The following is a 21,264-nucleotide window of genomic DNA, read 5'->3' on the forward strand; positions in this document are numbered from 1 at the left end:
GTGCAACTGCAAGTTTCCTGCACTGTTTACTTTGTTTTCTCTTTGCCTCTTTTCAAGCCCATCGACCCTAATTGCTGCCTCCACTCTCTTTGAAGAGCCGTATTGGGGAGGGGGCACTCGAGCAGGGCTTAGGTCCTTGCAGACCGCATTGGTGTCCTTAGAGTAGTTCCCCAGCAACGCCATCCAATCCCTCCAAAATAGATAGACTTTAATTGACTTATTAAATGTCGAGGCAATCAAGCAGCCGCTCCTTTTTTAATAGCCCCAAGATCTACATTTAGACAAAAACAGATCCAAGTTCCTGGTAAAGGCGTTTCTTCTCATCCTGTCACAAGTGACAGGAACGGAGGGAAATAGACTGAGAGAAAGAAAGGGGGGTAGGGAGAGGGAGAGATTGGGGCGGGGGGGGGGGGGGGGTCTGACGAAGATCCACACAAAAGGGTATGAATATTTCAGCGGCTTCTTAACGCGTTTCTAATTAAAGACTACGGCTTTTGAACCCTCCCGGGACCCGCGCCTTACGTCTGCTGGCGCGAGAATAAGAAGCAACGGAGCTGACCCCGCCAAGAGGATCTGAGCCGGGAACTTGGGCAACAGCACTCACTCCGAAGGCGGATGCGCGGACTTGCTGTGGTTTTCCACCCACTTGGAGTTGACCGTGTCACCGGGCACCGCGCATCCTATAAGCTATATAAGCCGAGGCGCTGGGCATGGAGTAGTGGGACGCGCTGAGGCTCTGGGCCGGCAGGGACATTGCCTAGACGTCGAGACCGACGTCGGCGGCTCCAAGGGCGCGAAGACAGGTAACTCTCAAGCTGGAGCTCGCCGTCCCCCATCCCACGCTCGCCACCTACCAGCTCTCCGACCTACACGTGGCTAACCAGCTGGAAGTGGCCCTAGCAGTTATTCGCAAAGCGTCTTCGCAGGCTTACCCCCTCCCCCCGCCGGGCTCTCGGCTTCCCGCCTCGACTGCGCTTGCCCAGCAGCAAAGGAACGAGTGGGTTTCCAGAAGCCTGGCAGCCGCAAACAGGGTCGGGTCAAGGGGGCACGTCCTCGCGCGCGCACGGGTTGGAGATGCGGGTAGCCTTTCTGCCCGCGTTCGGGGTTCCCGAGTGCCTCGTTGCTCCTGGTGCCGGCACCTGGGTGTCCTGCACTACAGAGCCAGCGCGGGGCAGAGCGCTCTGGACGCGCGGCTGCTCCTCTGCCTCAGGAACCGAGTCAGGGCCGCTGAGGGGGGCTCTACCAGGGCGCGGCCACCACTTCAGGTCCCTGGGAGGGCAACCTAACTGGACCCCCTTTCCCAACAAAAAAAGGCTTTGATTTAAGAAACTTAAGGAACCCAAACTGGGAGTATGATCACTAAAATGCTTGGTGCTGCGTTTCCTTTTCTTCTAATTATTTTTTTGGAGAGAGGTGAGGGTAGCTTCAAAGGGGGTCAAACTACTTCAAAGTGTTCACCCCACGAACAGATAAGTTGGCCAGAACAGCATTTAAAAAAAATAATAAGAAGTATCGTTGATACACTGTGATAAAGAATCGGATAGTAGAATTTATATGAAAAGTTAAAAGGTTTATCTCTGCGTGGTTGGGATTCAGGAGAGTGCCAAACGGAGAGAAAAGTCAATGTAGCCAGGGTATTTAAAGGAGCGAAGCAGAAACTGAAGTTTAAAATCACAGGATTAATTAATGTGTTTCTCAGTGTGGAATGGGTTCTAGGGGTGGGAGTCCTGGTGGAGAGCATGGCCAAGCCTCTTGTGACTGTTCTGCAACCGTCCTCTCCGCCTCACCTGCCCAACCCGTCTGGCCCGCCAGGAAAGGCTGGCTGAGTGCGGAGTCACCGAGGCAACACCACGGTTTGGCTCCAACACTTGAAAATATGCCCTTCCTTGGGGTACTGGAAGCAACGAATCTCGCCAGGCCTTCGGCTCCCTCCCTGGAGCAGTGAGGTGGGGTTGGGGAGGGCAGCGCTCCCCCGAGTGCCGAGCACAGAGGATGGACTGGGAGACCATACAGGGGTGACTTCTAGCGCCAGGTGGCTGGATCCAACCACAGTTTGCATGGAAGCGGGCCACTTTTTTCTCTCTCCCTGTTCTGCACCTCTGATCGGTTTACTGAGTGTTCTTCCCCCTCCCCTCAACTTTCTTTCCCCGTCTTCCCCCCCTCCCCCCGCTTTCTTTCAGTAAACAAAGATCCTGGAGAGGGTGTTGGATTTTTTTCCAGACTCATCCCTAACTTAACCACCATCCTGACCCTTCCTATGCAAACTGAAATGAGTGGACCGAGGCGTTCTGTCCTTCTGGGGCTGGTGCTCTTGCTGGTGACATTGGTACCGTGCCGAGGGAGAACTGAATCTCAAGAAATCACAGACAGACAGACTCTTTTAAACCTCATCATGGAAATCATTCAGGAACTTAAAAAATACCACTTAGGGGAATACAAGAAATTGCAGTTTTTCAGCAAACATGACTATACTTTGGGCCGTAGGGAGGTCACTGACTACGGAGTTTATCCCGAGGAGCAAAGAGTTGGTAAGTCAGCCTCTCTTTTACATTATTTATCTCAACAAGTCCTGCACACATACACACACACATGCACACTCCCAGACACATATAATAATGGACTACTATTAACAATTTGACTCTTGAGTATATTTATCAAACTTTCATATCAAAGGAGAAATTCGTATTTGGTTCAAAGTACAAGTGTCTTTAAGAAAACACATGTAAAATGAGAAATCAGCTCTGATTGTTAAAAAAAAAAAAACATTTTTAAGAGAAAATAGAGGTTTATGCATAGCTACCTCATAGATAAATCATTAACTAGCCCACTAATGTACAAATTCTTACCAGTGTCAGTAATTTCTGCATAGAACTGTCATCTGTTATTTTGCAAATGGAAGTATTTTCAGCAAAGCAGTTGCAACAGAAAAAGAAATGTTTCAGAGCTCTCCTCCTATGGTAAAGCCTTTCCCAGAGTGACTGCCCCATGGGAAATTTCTGAGGAAAGCATGCAAGCTTTAATGCTTTTCATGACATAATTAGGTCAAATATGATAAGGTCAATTTTATATAGACTGACTAAAGTTAGGAGTAATGAAGACTGACATCAGGGAGATGTCTAAACCCTGCAAGTGAGTAAGATTCTAATGGAAATGTTCCTTCAGTGACATGCGGGAAGGAACTAAGGAGTATTTGTGGAAACATAAGTGTGACATCACATGTAGTCATCGTTCAGTTATTACTACAGAACAGATAAGTGAAAATGATTAAAGCTTACTGTAATAAGCAAAGCACTAAAGCTGAAATCAGAAGGAATGTCAGGGAAACCATTGCTGTTTATTAAGTGCAAGACGAGCGATGTTGTAAAAGTTTTCTTGGGAGAGGCTTTCCATGGAAATTTTATGTTTATCTTATAAATAAGGTTAATGTATATTTTATTTATGTCAGCCTTCTTAACAGGTGGTTTTGAAGGCATTTAATCCTTTATCTAAATATATACCAGGAAATAGTATATTCTGTAACAAATTTTTTGTTTGAAGTGTTAGATTTTCTCCCTAGAATTTAGGGAGGTTGTGAGATTTGATTCCCAAGCTCTGCAAAATGAAAGTATCTAAAAGTGATGTATTCAGTGGAAGCTCACTGTCAAAAATAACCTTCACCCTATAACTTTAAGATTGCTGTCTGTATCCTGGTGGTAGACAGCTAGACAGGTAACATTGGAGCTTTGTGAATAGTTCATTTTATTTTGAAGAAAAATACGCCCATTAGTCCAGGTTTTCACATTTATGTCATATATGACAATCAGGGGTGGCTGTGGTCTGTTTTATTTAGTGCAAATAATATGATTAATACAGAATTTCCAGTAACTTTCTTCAGTATGCATTTACGGTTAGAGGAAAACAAAGTGCTTCTTTCAGGCAATGTGATAATTCACTTCTGCTTTCTTTCTCCTGAAACAGAAATTGTTCCTCGAGATCTAAGGATGAAGGACAAGTTTTTAAAACATCTTACAGGTAAACTTTCTTCCCATGCCTTCACGTTTCCTTAAATTCATTTGGATTTTGCTGAATCCTTATGATCTCTTTTCTTCTTCCATGTTATAGGTCCTCTTTATTTTAGCCCAAAGTGTAGCAAACACTTTCATAGACTTTATCACAACACCAGAGACTGCACCATTCCTGCATGTAAGTGACAACATCTGTAAATTACTTTATAAATATAAGTATAGTATAGATGGATTATTTTCAAGTACTTTCATTAATTAGACCCTGACTTTTAAAATTCATACTTTCTAATATATATTCCTTCTTAACTATGGAATTAGGGACCATGGTATCCAGATCATTGAAGATTATTCTCTAGCAAAATTTGTGACAAAACTGAAAATTATATACATTCATTATAATTAGTCATCCCTTGGAATGGGCTTCTTCAGTTAACATTTTTGTCTTTTTTATATATTCTGGATGATGTCTGTATTTGTATCTGCTGCACTAACAAATAAATGTTAAAAATTAATTTCTGAATCTATAATCTGGGGAGTAAAAAATCAGATTGACCTGAACCTTTCTGATTGAACCTTCTTGACCATCTCCAGTACGCTGAGCAGAGACTTTTTCTATCAGTAATTCTACCTCATTATCCAGGAACTCTATTACTATTTCAAAATCCTGCTTTTCTGGGTGCCTTCATCAGTAGATTAGAAATGCATAGCTGTCCTCATCAGTTTAGCTCTCACTGTAATTTTCTCTCCTCCTTGTAGGTTTCCTTTCATTGACTCATATAAAAATGTCCCTATCATTTTCTTCAACATGGTGCTTCTGGCTATCTGTTCACAGCAAAATGCATGTCATCTCCCAAAAAGAGGCTCACTATGCTCTTTACACCATGTGTAACAATAACAAGTGCTGTTAGGTGGAATTGCATCTGCTAGATCCCTAAACCTTTTTTTTTTTTTTTTTTTTAATATATATGCACTAAAAGTTTAATTTTAAGACTGGCAAGAACAAAATCTTACAAGTATACAAGATATCTTACTTAGCACTTTGAGAGACTATCCAGAAGGGGCAAGCAGAGCAGCAGACCAAACTTACCTGCCCTGCCTTCAAAAATGCCTATTTACATAAAGTGGAAGTTTTTTATTTTTACTTTTTCTGTTTAAATTACTTAAGTTAATCCCAATCATAAAGCTCTCATGTATAGAGCATTACTACTATTACCAGGCACTTTGCTAGGCACATTCACAAACGTTCTATCAGTTTTTATAACAACAGCAAGGTGGGTATTGCTATCATTTTACACATGAAACTGTATAAACGTATCACACAGGGGAAACATATCACACAAGCAAGTAGGAACAAATGGGATTCAGTTGAAGGCCTATCTGGTCATGCTGTTATCAGTATACCATTTGAACTCCAAAGCAAGCAGCAAACATTTACTAAGTAGTTTTGCTTTTATAAATTCCAAGGCACTGTGCTTCAGATCTACCCTTTCATTCATGCCATATGTGCTTAGTATACCATTGCTTCCTTATTTCCTTCCTTTAAAATAGAATCACCTTCTGTTTGAGAATTATTAACTTGCTTCCTAGAGTCAGCAAACCTTTTTTATTATTAAATGTTTATATATTTTTATATGAAACATAGTCTTAAAATAATGGAGTCAGAAATTGTACATTGAAAGTGATTTTAGAAGTCTTTACATCTAATCTTTTCACTTATGAATGAGGAAGCAGACTTTTAAAAGTTTAAGTTGGTACACTATCAAACAGGTCTTCGCAAAACTAGGACTGAAACCTCATATTCTGACTCTGTCAGTCCTTCTCTAATACATCAAGCTATGCTCCACATATGCTACTTCTTTTGCTCATAGTCACTTGGATTCCTGATAACACAGTCATCCTAAAGTAAGGCACTGATCAAGACACAACCACAGTTCATCCTGGATCTTTGTTATAGGTGCACTACTGATATTTATGTATTCAAATGGGTGGCTATTTGATTGGTTTTCACCTCTTCGTAGGCTATAAAGAGCAGCAGAGCTGAAGTTAGGCCACATATATGCTCCTTTAGATTGAATGAAAGAAAACTCATAGACTCCTGGAATGTTAGAACTGAAAGGAACCATAGGACCTTCTTACTTAAAGTGTGGGTCCCAGGACCAACAACATTGGTACCTTGTTAAAAATGCATAATTTTATGTCCCACTTCAGATCTACTGAATAAAAATCTGAATTTTAATAAGATTCCCAGATGATTTGCATGCAAATTAACATTTGAGAAGCATTGCCTTAGAGAATATTCATATTTAGTGGGAACATATGATCAACTTTAGGGTTTCCAGACATGTTGCATATGGAAAATATTTACCATTCTTTGATTAGATCAGCCCTTGAATTTACACAATCTACTATTACCATTATAAATTATCTATTTAGAACAGTTTTATTCTGAAAACTGTGGTGCAACTGATGAAAAAGAGCAATAAAGCCAGGCGATGTCCATATGACCCAGCTTCTAGCTGTTGGATCATTCTTCTCCTTTGAACCCAAGCTAACTTGTACTCTAAATATTTAGAATGTATATTTTTAGAAATGGAGTTAGCTACTTATCTGTTTGACATATTGTGCAGATTTATAGTTGTCAATTTACTCATTCATTCAGATTTTCAGTTAGAAGTATGACCTGTTTTACATTTTTAAGTAGGAATTTTGCTGCTCTTGAGAAATAAATTTTACCAACTTATAAACTACTGCAGCTTTCCACAGAACTTCATCCTCAGAAAATTGCCTTATGGCCATGATCACTAAAAACAAAACCCACTGCCATAAAGTCGATTCTGACTCATAGTGACCCTGTAGGACAGAGTAGAACTTCCCTATAAGGTTTTCAAGGCTCTAAATCTTTACAGATCCATTTTCACCACCACCACCCATTGTCCCCGCAGAGTGGTTGGTTTGAACCACTGGCCTTTGGGTTGGCAGCTGAGCTCTTTAACCACTGTGCCAATAGGGCTTCTTCCATGATCACTAATCCTCACTTATTTTAGTAACACCTATCAGAATAGTAAAATGGAAATTTATATATATAAGATATTGAAGAAAATCATTCTGCTCTCAGAATTCACCCATTGCTTCTTTTAGTCATTCAGGCTAGGTATCTGCTTTGTAACTTGCCTTTTGATCCATTTTCTTCAGAATTTTAATGCAGAAGGCTTTGTGTTACGATCAAATCAGGTGGGATTCGGTTGGCACACAACCTCCTAAGAGGTAGTACCAAACCAAACCAAACTCACTGCTGTGGAGTCAGTCCGGATTCATTGTAACCCCTCCTTGGGTTTCCGAGGCTTTATCTCTGTGGAAGTAGATTCCCAGTCTTCCTTCTGAGTGGCTGGTGTGTTTGAACTGCCAGCCTTCTCGGTACAAGGGTATGCAAAGACCCTATCTCCTGGTGTCCTGGGAAAAACTGGTGTTACTTTGATGAGCTCTGATAGCCACTGAAAGAAGAAAATGGACAGAGAGAGAGCAGCATTTACCCCTTCCTCCCTCATACCCTTCCACCCCAAACATATTAGTTAACTTTGGCATGTAATGCTGCAGCCTCTGAAGTATCATAAACTATTAAATAAACAACTTAGAACCTTTGATTGCAGATGACAGTTTTCATATTGCTTCTAGGGATTTCATGATATTTAAAGAAATAAATGGCTTCAGCAGTTGATAAAAACTCCAAAAACAAACTCACTGCCATCGAGTCGGATCTGACTCTTAATGACCCCCTCTTTGGGTTTCTGAGGCAGTATTACTACAGAAGTAGATTGCCCAACCTTCGTTCTGGGGAATAGCTGGTGGGTTTGAACCACCTGCCGTCTGGTTAGCAGTCAAATGCCCTAGGCACTATGCCACCAGAGCTTCCCTTAGCAGTTGATATACTTGCAAAGAAGAGAAAAACAAACCTCTTATTTTATAAAGAAGTATGTTCAGATAACTGACAATGGTCTGTGATTTATTTCTACTCTAGACTATAAAAGATGTGCCAGGCTTCTTACTCGGTTGGCCGTGAGTCCAATGTGCATGGAAGGATAAGGTAAGCTTGTTGACAGCAGAATTGCACTAGCACACGTACCAAAGATTAGGATCCTATCTGGGAGATGAGAAATTCATGGGAGTTCAGACTTATTTTTTGGCAAAGGTAGCATTACTTTGAGTAAGGGTGATATAACACTCAAAATCTCAAAATGTTGGTCATACTGTCTGATAGACAATACCTCAGGTAGTCATTATGCATTTTTTGTATGATGACATAATTGGCACTGAGTATTTAATAAGGAGTCCTGGCTATGATAGTTGTTAAGCACTTGGCTGCTAACCCAAAGGTTAGTGGTTTGAACCCACCAGCTACTCCATGGGAGAAAGATATGGCAGTCAGCTTCCATAAATATTTACAGCCTTGGAAACCTAACGGGGCAGTTCTCCTCTATCCTATAGGGCACTATGAGTTGGAATCGATGGCAACGGGTTATGTATTAATTGAAACACACCCTGTTAGCGAACTAATTTCAGTGCATGGCTTAGTGCATAAATTACAGCGCATATTTAAAATTTTACTCATTCACTTTTAGGCTTTGACTCACTCACACTCATAAATAAGCATATTAACCATATGCATGCAAATTTTAGACATACCTGGTAAATGTGTTGGAGTTTTACTATATCATTAGGCCAATAAACTTACAGGGAATAGATATCCTTTTTAAATGTTTCTATCAAAGTTATATTTTCATAATTTCTAATGGTAAAAGTACAAACACAAATCAAGAGTTTATGAATTCAACTTTTTACCTTGGCCTATTGAGGGGTGATATGTAAACATGTAACAATGACTATGCAGTGCATACCAGATGGACTAAAAAAGTATGGTTTTATATTCATAAATGCCGTAGGATTCAGGCATTTTTTATAGCAACACAAACTTTAATTTCACCAATTTTATACTTATTGTATGTCTTGTGTTTGCCAGGCATTGCTAGATGTTGAGTATACCACATAAATAAGACATGGTTCTTGTCCTCTAATGGCTGTTTCCCAGAAAATTTATCAGCTGACTAGAAATAATCAGTGAAAAGGGGATCTTGTATTTTTCTAATAGTTACTCTAGTTTGATTCGTGTAAAATGGATGAGAGAGTAGTTCTCTCTTATACAGACACACTCACTATGGAAAAGAAAGTCAGTGCTTATAAGTATTGAGATTGCAGCAGATGAATGCTGAGACAAAGCCCTGACTCTCCTGTATTAGGCACATAAGAAAAAATGTTGACTTGAGGCATGTTGTTGTTGTTTGTGCCATCAAGTCAGACCTGATTCATAGTGACCTCTCCTTGGGTTTCTGAGGCAGTATCATTACAGAAGTAGTTTGCCCCGTCTCCTTCCGAGGAGTGGCTGGTGGGTTTGAACCGCTAGCCTTCTGGTTAGCAGTCAAGTGCCTTAGGCACTATACTACCAGAGCTCTGAGGCATAGCAGGTATGATTAATATCATCTTTAACATCATTTTTTCCATATCAGAAAAATGAGTAATAAATGTGAGGAATAAAATTTGGGGAATGAAGCAAGATACGATGTGGCTAATAGATAATTATGATACTACATTTTATACAAGTCCTCTAAAACTTTCATGAAATTTTTAATTTTGTGGACATGAAAACATACCAGTCTAAACTGAGAAATGGTATATACTAATTTATCTTCTGCCTATATTTCTTATTGCAGTATTGTTCTAGTCCTTTGCTCATGTGGCACATAGAAATGGTTCCATTTTTTTCATTTTCTTCTTTAAAAACAATGAATGGATGAAGATTCCCGTAAGTCTGCCAAGTTGGTATGCTAGGAAAAATGAGAATGTTATTAAGTGTCCCCTTATGGATAAATTGCCACTGCTTCCAGAGATGGACCATGCATACTCTTGGAATGAAATTTTATCCACTTACAAATGGAGAAAATAAATGCCCTATCTTTACATCACAAAAAGCGGGCACTCTGTCTACATTCTTCCCGTTTGCCAACTAGTTGATCAACCACTTTCCCTCAGTTGTTTTTCCTGGAGACAGATAATTACTAGTTAAGCAAAATAGCAAGCATAATCATTACCACTGGAACTTAGGCGTATATGGAATTACTACTGAGAGTGGTTGCATTTCTTCACCAGTCTCAGGATGAGCACATCACTGCTTTGCCAAATGCAAACTGAATACTAGTATGGTTCTCCTTCATAGAAAAGCTATAAAGGAGAGATCATGTTTAAATATTTGTGAGTCTGGTATTATTCTATTAGGCACGTAAAATAAAGGTTGCATTGAGGAATGGCATTTATAATTAACAATACAACCCTTTGCATTACTTCCCCACCTGAACCACCAAATAATAATCTAACTGGATAATAAAATACATACATTAAAAATAAAAGGATGAATATACATGTCACAAGTTTCTAGTCCTATAAGCCCACCATACTTGACAAATGGAGAAAATGAATGCCATCTCTTTACTTCCCGGTTAGAACTGGCAGTAACTGTTTTAGCTTTGGCCAAGAATTTGATGTTTAAACCACCAGTATATCTGCTATCTCTAATAATTTCATAACATTTTTTTTCATTAAGTTTCTTCTAATTCTAAAGGCTTAAGATTGCAATAACAAACTCTTTTAACTAGTTAGCCATTCTTCTGTTTGAGAGCACCGGTATAGAGATACTCAAGAGTCTATTACTTTGCAGCTTGGTTTACAATCAGTGAAAGACATTTTGGAGGTAGCATAGTGGCTAAGACACTTGCCTGCTAACCAGACGGCTGGCGGTTCAAACCCACCAGCCACTCCTCAGAAGGAAGGTTGGGCAATCCTACTTCCGTAGTGATACTGCTTCGGAAACCCAAGGAGGGGTCACTTTGAGTCGGGTTTGACTCTACGGCACATAACAACAACAAGAAGCATATGACACGCATATGAATCACTTTAAGATATGGTGGCAGGGAAGGACACTTCAATACACATTTTACTGGCTGCCAGTTGATATTTCATTATGTGGCAGTTGTTGTTGTTGTTGTTGTTATGTGCCGTCGAGTCAGCCCTGACTCATAGCAACCCCTCCTTGGGTTTCCGAGGCAGTATCACTACGGAAATAGGATTGCCCAACCTTCCTTCCGAGGAGTGGCTGGTGGGTTTGAACCGCCAGCCTTCTGGTTAGCAGTCAAGCTATGTGATATCCCTCCACTGTACCAAAATACCATTCTTTTAATATATCTTTTGATATTTGGTATTAATTTATATACTAATTCAGTATGACAAAGCTGGCAGTTTAAGATTCCTCTTCAAATAAGGTCATCTTAAAGATGCAGGTATTTAAAGCACAGACTTCTACACAATTACGTGACCTCAGACCACACCTCTTTGCCTGATTCTTCCTGAAGCCCATTAATAGAGCTCCTTAGACCAAAGAGATTTTATATTCCCAACTAATCTTCCCAACAGGCACAGAAGTCACACAAAGACTTGCTTAACACACATAGTACTTCATTAATAGGCATTTACAGGTGAGTTAAATTTAAAGCCTGAGCTCTGGAATATTAAATAAATGCAGTTTTGAATAACAAATATCCAGGACAACTCCAGCCATCTATAAAACGCAGCCTAGACTTAATAATTTTCAGGTTTATCTTACTATTTTAAAAATTGAGCATAATGTATATCCATGATTTAGGTCTATATTGTATACTAGAAAAAGGGATGCTTAATCTTGATTGAAGTATTAGCTTCAGTTATTGTTAACACTAATAGTATAATACAAAACTAACCCATTTCCCAAGATTGCCACAAATTGTAAATCAATGCAGATTGAATTACGAAGAATTTTAACTACAGCACATATATCAGAGATAAGCATTGTTCCTTAAACTTTAATAAGCAATTACTTTTACTTAAGATTTCATTCCTTTAGTAAGTTATTTTAGTACCTTCTATATGTCAGGCAGGGAGCTCTGGTAGTATAGTGCCTAAGGCACTTGACTGCTAAGCAGAAGACTGGTGGTTCAAACCCACCAGCCACTCCTCAGAAGGAAGGCTGGGCAATCTACTTCCATAGTGATACCACCTTGGAAACCCAAGGAAGGGTCGCTATGAGTTGGGTTTGGGTCCACAGCACATAACAACAACAAATGTCAGGCATAATGCACATATTAGGCATATAACTATAGAACTAAGTTACTTTCCAAACTAAACAGATTTTAGTTTCTTAGGACAAAAAAAATGTAAGTTTATAGAAATCTTATTATGTAATTTTATTTAACTTGTAGGTGTCTATCATATAAACAGTGAATAGCTGTAGTAAACTGAATAATACAATAAATTTATTTTTTTTCAGCACAAAATAGAGCAGTAAAGGAGCAACCTACCAAGAAAACCATGAGAAGTGCCTTGGAAACCAACAGGGAAAAGAACTTAATATCTTTATAAACATACTCCCTTGTGTAACAAGAGATTTATTTTTGCAGACAGACTCTTCCATAATTCCTTTTGAGTTTTTGTTGACACTGTTGGCAGATAAATATTTGGTATATTGGTATACCTGACAGTGATACTTACCATTCTTTATTTTAGAAAAGGTAACACTTCACATTGGATGTGTAGTTCTACAAATGACAGAATATTTCATTTTCCAGATCAGTTGAAATCACAAATTGTATTTCTTTAGAAACATAGACTCTGAAACTATATTTTCATATAGCGTATGGTATGACTTGATATCTTTTATTACTTTTACAATTACATTCCCAGAGCATTATTTGAAATTGCATGAATGAAAAATAAAACTTGTTATATTTTGGAGACAGTGGAGTGTAAATCTGTGAACAACCTATCCAGGCTAAATTCATTTGTCCTTTGTATTATAAATGTAAAATAGTATTCCAGCTATTGTGCAATATGTAAATACTGTAAATAAACACAAGTAATAAATGAATGTTTGTTATAATGAATAGTCTTCAATGTCTTGTTTATTTCCCCTGTAACAAGTTCATCGTTGGGAATCCATGATTTACAAATTGAGATCACTATACTGGCAGACTGTTAGAAATATATAAGGCATAGTTTCCTCGGAAGGAAGGTTGGGCAATCTATTTCCGTAGTGATACTGCCTCAGAAACCCAAGGAGGGGTCACTATGAGTTGGGGCCTACTTGATGGCACTTAATAACAATAAGGCACAGTTTCATGATGAAACTCAGATGCTAAGAATTCTTGTAAGGGACAATTAAGTTACCTTTACTTTTTAAAGTAGAGGCTACTACATATTGGTGTTAGGATTCTTGTTAGGGTAGGCTCTGGTTTGGTAGTATTTCAAACAAGGCTACATCCATTAATTTCCATGATTTTATATACACAAAAACACAAAGCTAAGAGGCACCATAAGACAACCTCAAATTTTACAGGTAAATATATTTTAAGCTAATTTCATTGGATCGAATTTACAAAAATAAGTTGAATTCAGCAAAGCACATGGGACTTTCATGGAACTGAAGTGTTAAATGTGCTGAGATTACCAAGGAGAAACAATTATTCTCACTGAGCAGTTTCATATGTATTCCTCTAAAATGCTTCATACTCTTTTGGGTGATGTTGCCATACCACCTTTGTGAGAGGATTGATTTTTCACGATTAAGAGTTCTTTCGGGATTTCAGATCACTTAACGGTGAATGGGGAAGATTAAACACGGCATATAGCAATTAATACCAATTACCTAACTGTGCTATACAATATTAGTATTCCAAGTGTGTATCTTGGGATGTGCCATGTAAAAGTTTGAAGAGAGAGAAGCTGGACTCAAATAAGGAAACTAACATAGTGGTGTTAGACAATTACATGGAAAACAGTAACTTTGTTCACAATGACCTCCATCTTCTTGTATAAGGGAGACAGACATTATTGCATGTGGAAACAATGTGCTTATTTTCATCATTTTATTTCCTAATACTGAAGGTAAATATGCACATATAATACCAAAGATCACTGAAAGAGATAAAGCCTTGATTTGTAATGCTTCATTTGTCAATAAAAAAGCAGGCAGACACCAGATTTATCACAGTAATCTTTTCATACTCTTGTTTATTCTGAAAACAATCTTTTCTGTTATGTACTCAGATGAGTTTGAAGTTATGTCACAGTACACAGCAATTACCTATATTATTCTATAAACTTATTAAACACTGATGAAATACTTCACATGTATTTAACATAACAGGACTCTCCTCTTTCAACTTTTTAAATTATTTTTCCCACCTAAGTCAATATATATATTTGACATCTGGGTTATATGTGTATATAAAAGAAGACATGTCTGTCAAACTGACCATAAAATTAAACAGCATACAGTATCCTTTTGATGCATTTAAATTTCAGAGGCAAAGCAGTTCACTTCCTTGTGAAACTAGACAAAAATTAAGAAGTATCTAAGGTGCTAAATTTCATACATCTTTTCCTATTCTTTAAACATTAAAGTGTGTACTATGAGTGTGTGTAAATTAAAATACACCTAATTTAGATTGTGAGCTCCTATGGCTCAGGCTGTTGTTACTCTGTAAGAGGCCCTGGGGTAAAGATGAGAGGTAGTATAGGTAAGTAGAAGACACCTGGCCTTCATTAACTTACCATGTCAACTTACTGGAGAGGTAGAGTAGGCTATTTAAGTCAGAGGCTCAGATGTTGACCTAGGCCTTAAGTGATGTTTTATTTCATTATTTATTATCATTAAGCATTCAGAATGATGGTAGTCCTTAGATTAGTACCTACCAAATGCTGACGAATTATGGTGCTACAAAATACACACAAATTTTTCTTTTTTGTTTGTTATGAGGACAAACTGGGAGGTTTAACTAATTTAACAATATTTACCCCATAAATTGTCTGAATCAAAGATTTTTATTTATTCTTCTGACAATTATCACTGATTTCCATCTACATTTATTTTTAAGGTAATAAACAGGTTAACTGAAGAAACAGTTGGGGCCTTGAGTTATGGAATATTATTAGACTTTAACACATCCACTGATTGAAAACATAGAGCATCACTGTGAAGGTGTTCATCATGGTTGGCCTTTAGCAATGAATGGATGCAGCTTTAGTGTGCCTTCTCCAAAAATGCTTTGCAGCACCTAACACACTGCTGGTACACCGTCTCAAAGTCAGAGTCATTCCCCTAGAAGAGCAAGAAAAATAAATAAATAAAATAAAAATATGTTAACAAAAACGTCTCTGTTGTTGTTGTTGTTATGTGCCGTCGAGTCAGCCCTGACTCATAGCGACCCCTCCTTGGGTTTCCGAGGCAGTATCACTACGGAAGTAGGATTGCCCAACCTTCCTTCCGAGGAGTGGCTGGTGGGTTTGAACCGCCAGCCTTCTGGTGAGCAGGCAAGTGTCTTAGCCACTATGCTACCAGAGCTCCCAAAATGTCTCTGAGAGGATCTAAATCTGTTATTTAATTTGGGAGAATATACAAACATGCTAACATTAGCCATAAACATAAAAGTTAAAATGAAATGTGAATTGTACTTACGTAATAGGGATCTTCAATAATAAGTTGTTTTTGTGGATCATAGCTTCCAAGTAGTTCAATTTTAGCTTTGCAGTTTTTAACTTGATTACCTTTTCTATTCAAATCTCTGTAAAATTGAAACATGAACTTAAGTTTTCTGATCTATGGTTTCAAGTTAAACAGGGACATCTGCTAGGATTTATGAAATATCCCTATCAAAATCCAGTAAAAGTGACCTGATTTAAAAGTGAAATCAAATACTCAGTAGATCTGTATAATTCTTCATGTTCTAGGTTGCTGTTATCTCTAGATAAGAAAGCATATAACAACAGCACGTTTTCTCTGATTTCTGACACAAATACCTTTAAGTCAGAAAATAACTATGTCTTCTCCTGTGAAATATATTTCAGAATAGTAAATCAGTAAGAATGTGTTTCACAGATAAAGAAAAGATGATAGAAAGAACTCAAACAGCAATATAAATCATGTTCTTGCTTCTGCAGGTCTACCTCCAAGACAGAAGATGGGCAATTCTAAGGTATTTTGACACAGTATTTCATGCAGTATGCCTCACTAATTATTCTTCCTTTTTTTATTCCTCAAGGCTCTGTCTCAAACTGAAAAGTAATCTCCCTCCTCTTTATGGTCTTCCACCTTTAGCTTTCATACTGCTATAAAAAGGCAAACTTAGCTAAGCTACACTTAAAACATTCATCCATTTAACAAATTTCTACTGAATACCTACTACAAGTCAGGAACTGTGCTGGGTATAGAGATGAAACATGGTAATCAAGAACTGTAATCTGATTAAGTTGTTAAATTCAAAGATGGATTACTGAAAATCTTTAGAGAGTTGAATGGAAGATTTAGCCTAGGCTACAAGGTAACAGAACATTTCCCTCAAGAAACTACTTTAAGCTGAAAAATGAAGAACAAGTAGGAGTTAACAAAGAAGAAAAACTCTTCTACGAAGAAGGAACAAAATGTGCAAAAACTGCATCAGGGAAGAGATTATATTGCATCACACACAAAACAACACTGCCAATCAAGTGTGGAAATATTAATCATTTTCTAACATGACACTCTTGAAATACCTATTATGCTATTATTCTGTATGTAAGAAAATGAGAGCAAAAATTAACTACTGAAAAACAGAAACAAAGTGTCTGCATTTTAATGAAAGTCTTAAATAAAACCGTAGTAGGTTAAAAAAAAAAGTTGTAAAAAGATTAAGAATGTATTGTTTGTTGTTGTTATTAGGTGCTGTCGAGTCGTCTCTGATGCATAGCGACCTTATGTAGAGCAGAACAAAACAGTGCCCGACCCCGATCCTTGCAATACCTGAGCCCATCATTGCAGTCATTGTGTCTATTTTCTTGTTTATTTGGTAATAAAAGCACCAAATGAGAATAGATGAAGATAAGAAGTATCAGAAACTGTTTCATTCATATTGTTCATGCCTAGAAAAGTGACTTAAAACAGCCATAGCTTCTCCTCACAAAATATATGGATTATTTATAAATTAGTATTGACATCAAGTTAATAAATTCTCATAGTTACAATGAATTAAACCAAAACCAACAACAAAAAAAGAGCTCTGGTGGTGTAGTGCCTAAGGCTAACCAGAAGGCTAGCGGTTCAAACCCACCAGCCACTCCTCAGAAGGAAGACTGGGCAATCTACTTCCATAAAGATACCACCTCAGAAACTGAAGGAGGCGTCGCTGAGTCAAGACCACCACGATGACCATGTGTTTGATCTTACTTGTAATAGTATTGAATAGTGTAAATGGATTAATATACTAAATCAGATCTTATGTATTAAATAGTAAAATCTGTATATAATAGAAAGCTCACTTTCCTTGTTTTTGAATCAGAAAATCTTTGTACACTTCATTTGATCACTTAAGGTAAGTGTGTGTTTCTAAATTTGTAAAATTACACTGTATTTGTTTATTTTGGTTACTTTATCATAGTGTCTCATTTCATTGTTTCCTCTCTAGTTATGCTTAATTTTACCTTAAAACATGTAATCCACACTAGATATAAAATTCATGAAGTGATCAACAGTGGCTGTTGAGTCATTTCTACTCATGGCAAACTCACATTTGGCAGAGGACAATGTTCCATAGGGTTTTTAATGGCTGATTTTTCAAAAGTAGACTGGCAAGTCCTTCTTCTGAGGCACCTTTGAGTAGGCTGGACCTCTAACCTTTCATTTAGCAACTGTGCTTAACCAAATGTCCCACCCATGGGCACCTTTCAATAAGCAGGCAGCATCATTCCTTCACTGGTTCCTAGCATACTGCCTGACACACTGAGCTAAAGAAATACCACCAAGTTCTGTGTCGGTAAAATACAATGTTCCCCTGAGGTCAAATACACATATGGGGTAGTATGGAATGGGGGTTAGAAGTATGGGCTCTAGTGCTATATGCCCTAGATTTAAATTCCATCATACCCATTCACTAGTGGTATGAACTTGGACAAGTAATTTAACCTTTGTGCTTTAATTTCCTCATTGTTAAAATAGGGAAATAATATTAACCTGCCACAGTGTGTTGTTTTGAGGACTCAAAAAGTTAATGTGAATAAAGTGCTTTGAATCAGAGAGCACATAAAATTTCCATTATATAAGGAGTAGTCGGTCCCTTATTTAATACCTTAGACTGTAATTTTTTAATCAAAGCAATTGACAACTTAGCATAAAAAAGCTTTATTTTATATTAGTCTTACTTTTTATGGGGAAGGGGTAGGGGTAAAGAGGAATAAGATAAGAAAGACAGCACACCACACCATCCAGGACTCTTACCAATAGCACTGACATTCATACTGAAATAATCCATCTTTTTATATAAAACTGTACCACAACCCAGTTATTCTTCAAATTAAATCATGCTTGGTAAACTTTCCCTTATCTTTATAAATATATGCATGAGTTAATTCCAAATTACTCAATGAATTTCTTGCTATCCTAAATAAATTTTCTGTACTTTGTGACTATCACTATCAATTAAAAGCTAAAAAAAAAGTCATTTTGGATAGTAAACTAGTTGCTTGGCCTGTTACTGAACTGAGAGTTGAACAGAAATATTCCTTAAAAACGTTATTACCTCAGATTGCTTTCATCCATACATAGCATATAATCAAATGTGACAAAGTCTTCTTGGGTAACCTAAAATTAAATAAGAAGTCAGAAACATAGGGTTTGTATTTATACATGTTAAGTTTAGAGGACCCAAAGTAGTGTTAAAACCAAAATAAATAAATAAAATAAAATTTACATTTTTAATCTGTTACTCACCAATTAAGATACATAATTTAGGGCACTTTAGAGTTAACCCATTTCCCAAAATTACACTGCAAATAAATTTTAAATTATAAAGTTCCTTGGAATAATTATAATTGAGTATAGTACATAGACACAAAGCTTGTATCTCTGCTTCCATTTCTCACAAAGTATAAAAATTCAGCTAACATACAAAAATATCACATATTTAATACTCTTAATTATTTTACGATATTTTTTCATTCTACAAGTACTTACTAAGTGCCTACTTGCCAGGCAATATTTGGGGCCCTGGTGAAACACACAAAACTAAAGTAACAAAAGTCCCTGACTTGGTGACACCTACTTCCTATTTATGGGAAACAGCCAATACACAGAAGGGAGTACATGCCTTGAGAAAAAAAAAGAAAAAAGAAGTGAGATAAAAGTGTTTTAGGGGTAGGTAAGATGATAAAATTTTAAACAGAGTTGTCAGGTAAGATTTATTAAGAAGAGAACATAAGTAATACATTCATTCATTGATTTCTTTTCTACTCTGAATGTTGTTGTTTTGACTTAAGAGTTGGACCTGACTCATAGTGACCCCTCCTAGGATTTTCAAGGCGGTATCACTATGGAAGTACGACTGCCCAACATGCCTTCCGAGGAGTGGCCGGTGGGTTTGAACCGCCAGCCTTCTGGTTAGCAGTCAAGTGCTTTAGCCACTATGCTACCAGAGCTCCTACCACACAATAAGCAACCTTAATTAGAGAATGACACAGAAGACATACCACTCAGTATTTTTGCTGATTCTAACTTGAAAGTCTATAATTCTTTACTGATATAATCTTTAAGTATAAACCTACTTAAAACATAAATATTTTGATATCAGAAATAAGGATAGAATACAAAATAAATAAAGGAATATAAACATGCTGCAAAATGAAGGTAGAAATAATTTCTAAGAATGTAACTTCAATAATAATCTTCCTCATTAAAAAGTACTCAATATACATGGAAAATGCTATTATAAAGAAGATACTAAAAACCTGGTAAAACAAGGTAGTGATATTCTAATAATTACTGCAGCAAAACAATAATAAATACACCTAATATGCTGTGCAAAAGCGGGAAATTTTGGCTTTGCGTATACACTTTCATTAATTTTTCGTGTTTCTTATTGTTGTTAGCTGTTGTTGAGTCAATTCCAATGCATGGCAACCTGCCTGTAACAGAAAGAAAAGGTGACTGACTGGTCCTGCACCATCTTCATATCACACTGTTATGTTTGAGTCCACTATTGTGGATACTGTCAGTCCATCTCATTGCACATCGTTTCCCTCGTTTTCAATGACACTCTCTATTTTACTAAGCATGATGACCTTCCCTAGCAATTGGTCTTTCCTGAGACTATGTCCAAAATAAATCAGAAGCTGAAGTCTTGACACCCTCACGTCTAAAAAACACGCTGGTTGTATTTCTAAGACTGACTTGTTAGTACTCTGGCACTACACAGTATACTCAAAATTCTTCACCAACACTGCAGTTTAAACACATCAATTCTTTTGTCTTCCTTTTTCAATGTTCAACTTTTTCATGTTAATAAAGTACTATGGAAAATATTTTGTTAACATCCCCAAGATACTAGTTTTTTGTCAAAATCTACTGAACCAACTATTATAAGTAATGTTCACAAATTAATTTCATTTAGGATTAAGTATTAAACATTGTTTTTAATTCTGGACCAATTTTTTATGGATCTCAAAAAAGAAAGACTTAGTAAGTGACAGCTATCAAACCATCCATAATTTCTGAATGGTGAAATAACTGAGAAAGAATATGCTGAAATTAACATCAAATAAACAATGTTATAATAAAGATTTCTGCTTGCAGCTATAGTAAAACCTGCAAAAGCCAGAACCTGTATAAAGCAGAAATCTGTCACAGAAGGAAACAAATATTTTCCACTAATAAAGAGTGATAGGAAAGTGGTAACCCAGTGTCAAAGGTGGAACACTTGCAAGACCTGGAAAAACAAGACAGCCTAGGTGACTTCCACCTTTCACAGGTTTCACTGCACAATGAAATAGCTTGTGGTAAGCCAACAATACTGCATAAAACAACCAGAACACATATAAAAAGCCAAAAAATATCTCTTAAAAGTCATCAGACAGCTTCTGTGACAACTACTTTCTGAGATAAAAATTGCAAAGAGGAGTATACCATTAGAGCCAGGGTCTGCAAACTTTTTTTGTCAAGGCCAGGGTAAAGTATCTTGGGCTTTGTAGGTCCCTGTCATAACTACTCAATCTGCTGTTATAGTACAAAAACAGCTACAGACAATATGTAAAATACATTTGGCTGTGTACTAATAAAACATCATTTAGATAAAAAGGCAGTGTTTTTGTTGTTGTTATATGCCGT

The 21,264-nt window shown here is 37.4% G+C and overlaps 2 protein-coding genes across 2 annotated transcripts in view; one reads left to right on the top strand and one right to left on the bottom strand.

Moving 5' to 3' along the window:
- The first annotated feature begins 2,269 nt into the window (after nucleotides 1-2,269).
- ALKAL2 (ALK and LTK ligand 2) lies at nucleotides 2,270-8,084 on the top strand. Its single transcript, XM_007954634.2, has 4 exons — nucleotides 2,270-2,528; nucleotides 3,958-4,011; nucleotides 4,102-4,182; nucleotides 8,020-8,084. Exons 1-4 carry the CDS (start codon nucleotides 2,270-2,272, stop codon nucleotides 8,082-8,084), a joined length of 459 nt encoding a protein of 152 aa, XP_007952825.1.
- A 7,075-nt stretch (nucleotides 8,085-15,159) lies between these two features.
- The window catches only part of ACP1 (acid phosphatase 1), a 42,109-nt gene continuing 36,004 nt past the window's right edge, over nucleotides 15,160-21,264 (bottom strand). Inside the window, exons 4-6 of the mRNA XM_007954635.1 lie at nucleotides 18,686-18,747; nucleotides 15,595-15,700; nucleotides 15,160-15,237 (exon numbers count right to left, since the gene is read on the bottom strand). Coding sequence (XP_007952826.1) covers nucleotides 15,160-15,237; nucleotides 15,595-15,700; nucleotides 18,686-18,747 — 246 coding nt within the window. The remainder of the gene's footprint in view (nucleotides 15,238-15,594; nucleotides 15,701-18,685; nucleotides 18,748-21,264) is intronic.

The sequence above is a fragment of the Orycteropus afer genome, unplaced genomic scaffold (assembly GCF_000298275.1).
Source record: "Orycteropus afer afer isolate SDZICR_OR568_19922 unplaced genomic scaffold, OryAfe1.0 scaffold00468, whole genome shotgun sequence".
NCBI lineage: Eukaryota > Metazoa > Chordata > Mammalia > Tubulidentata > Orycteropodidae > Orycteropus > Orycteropus afer.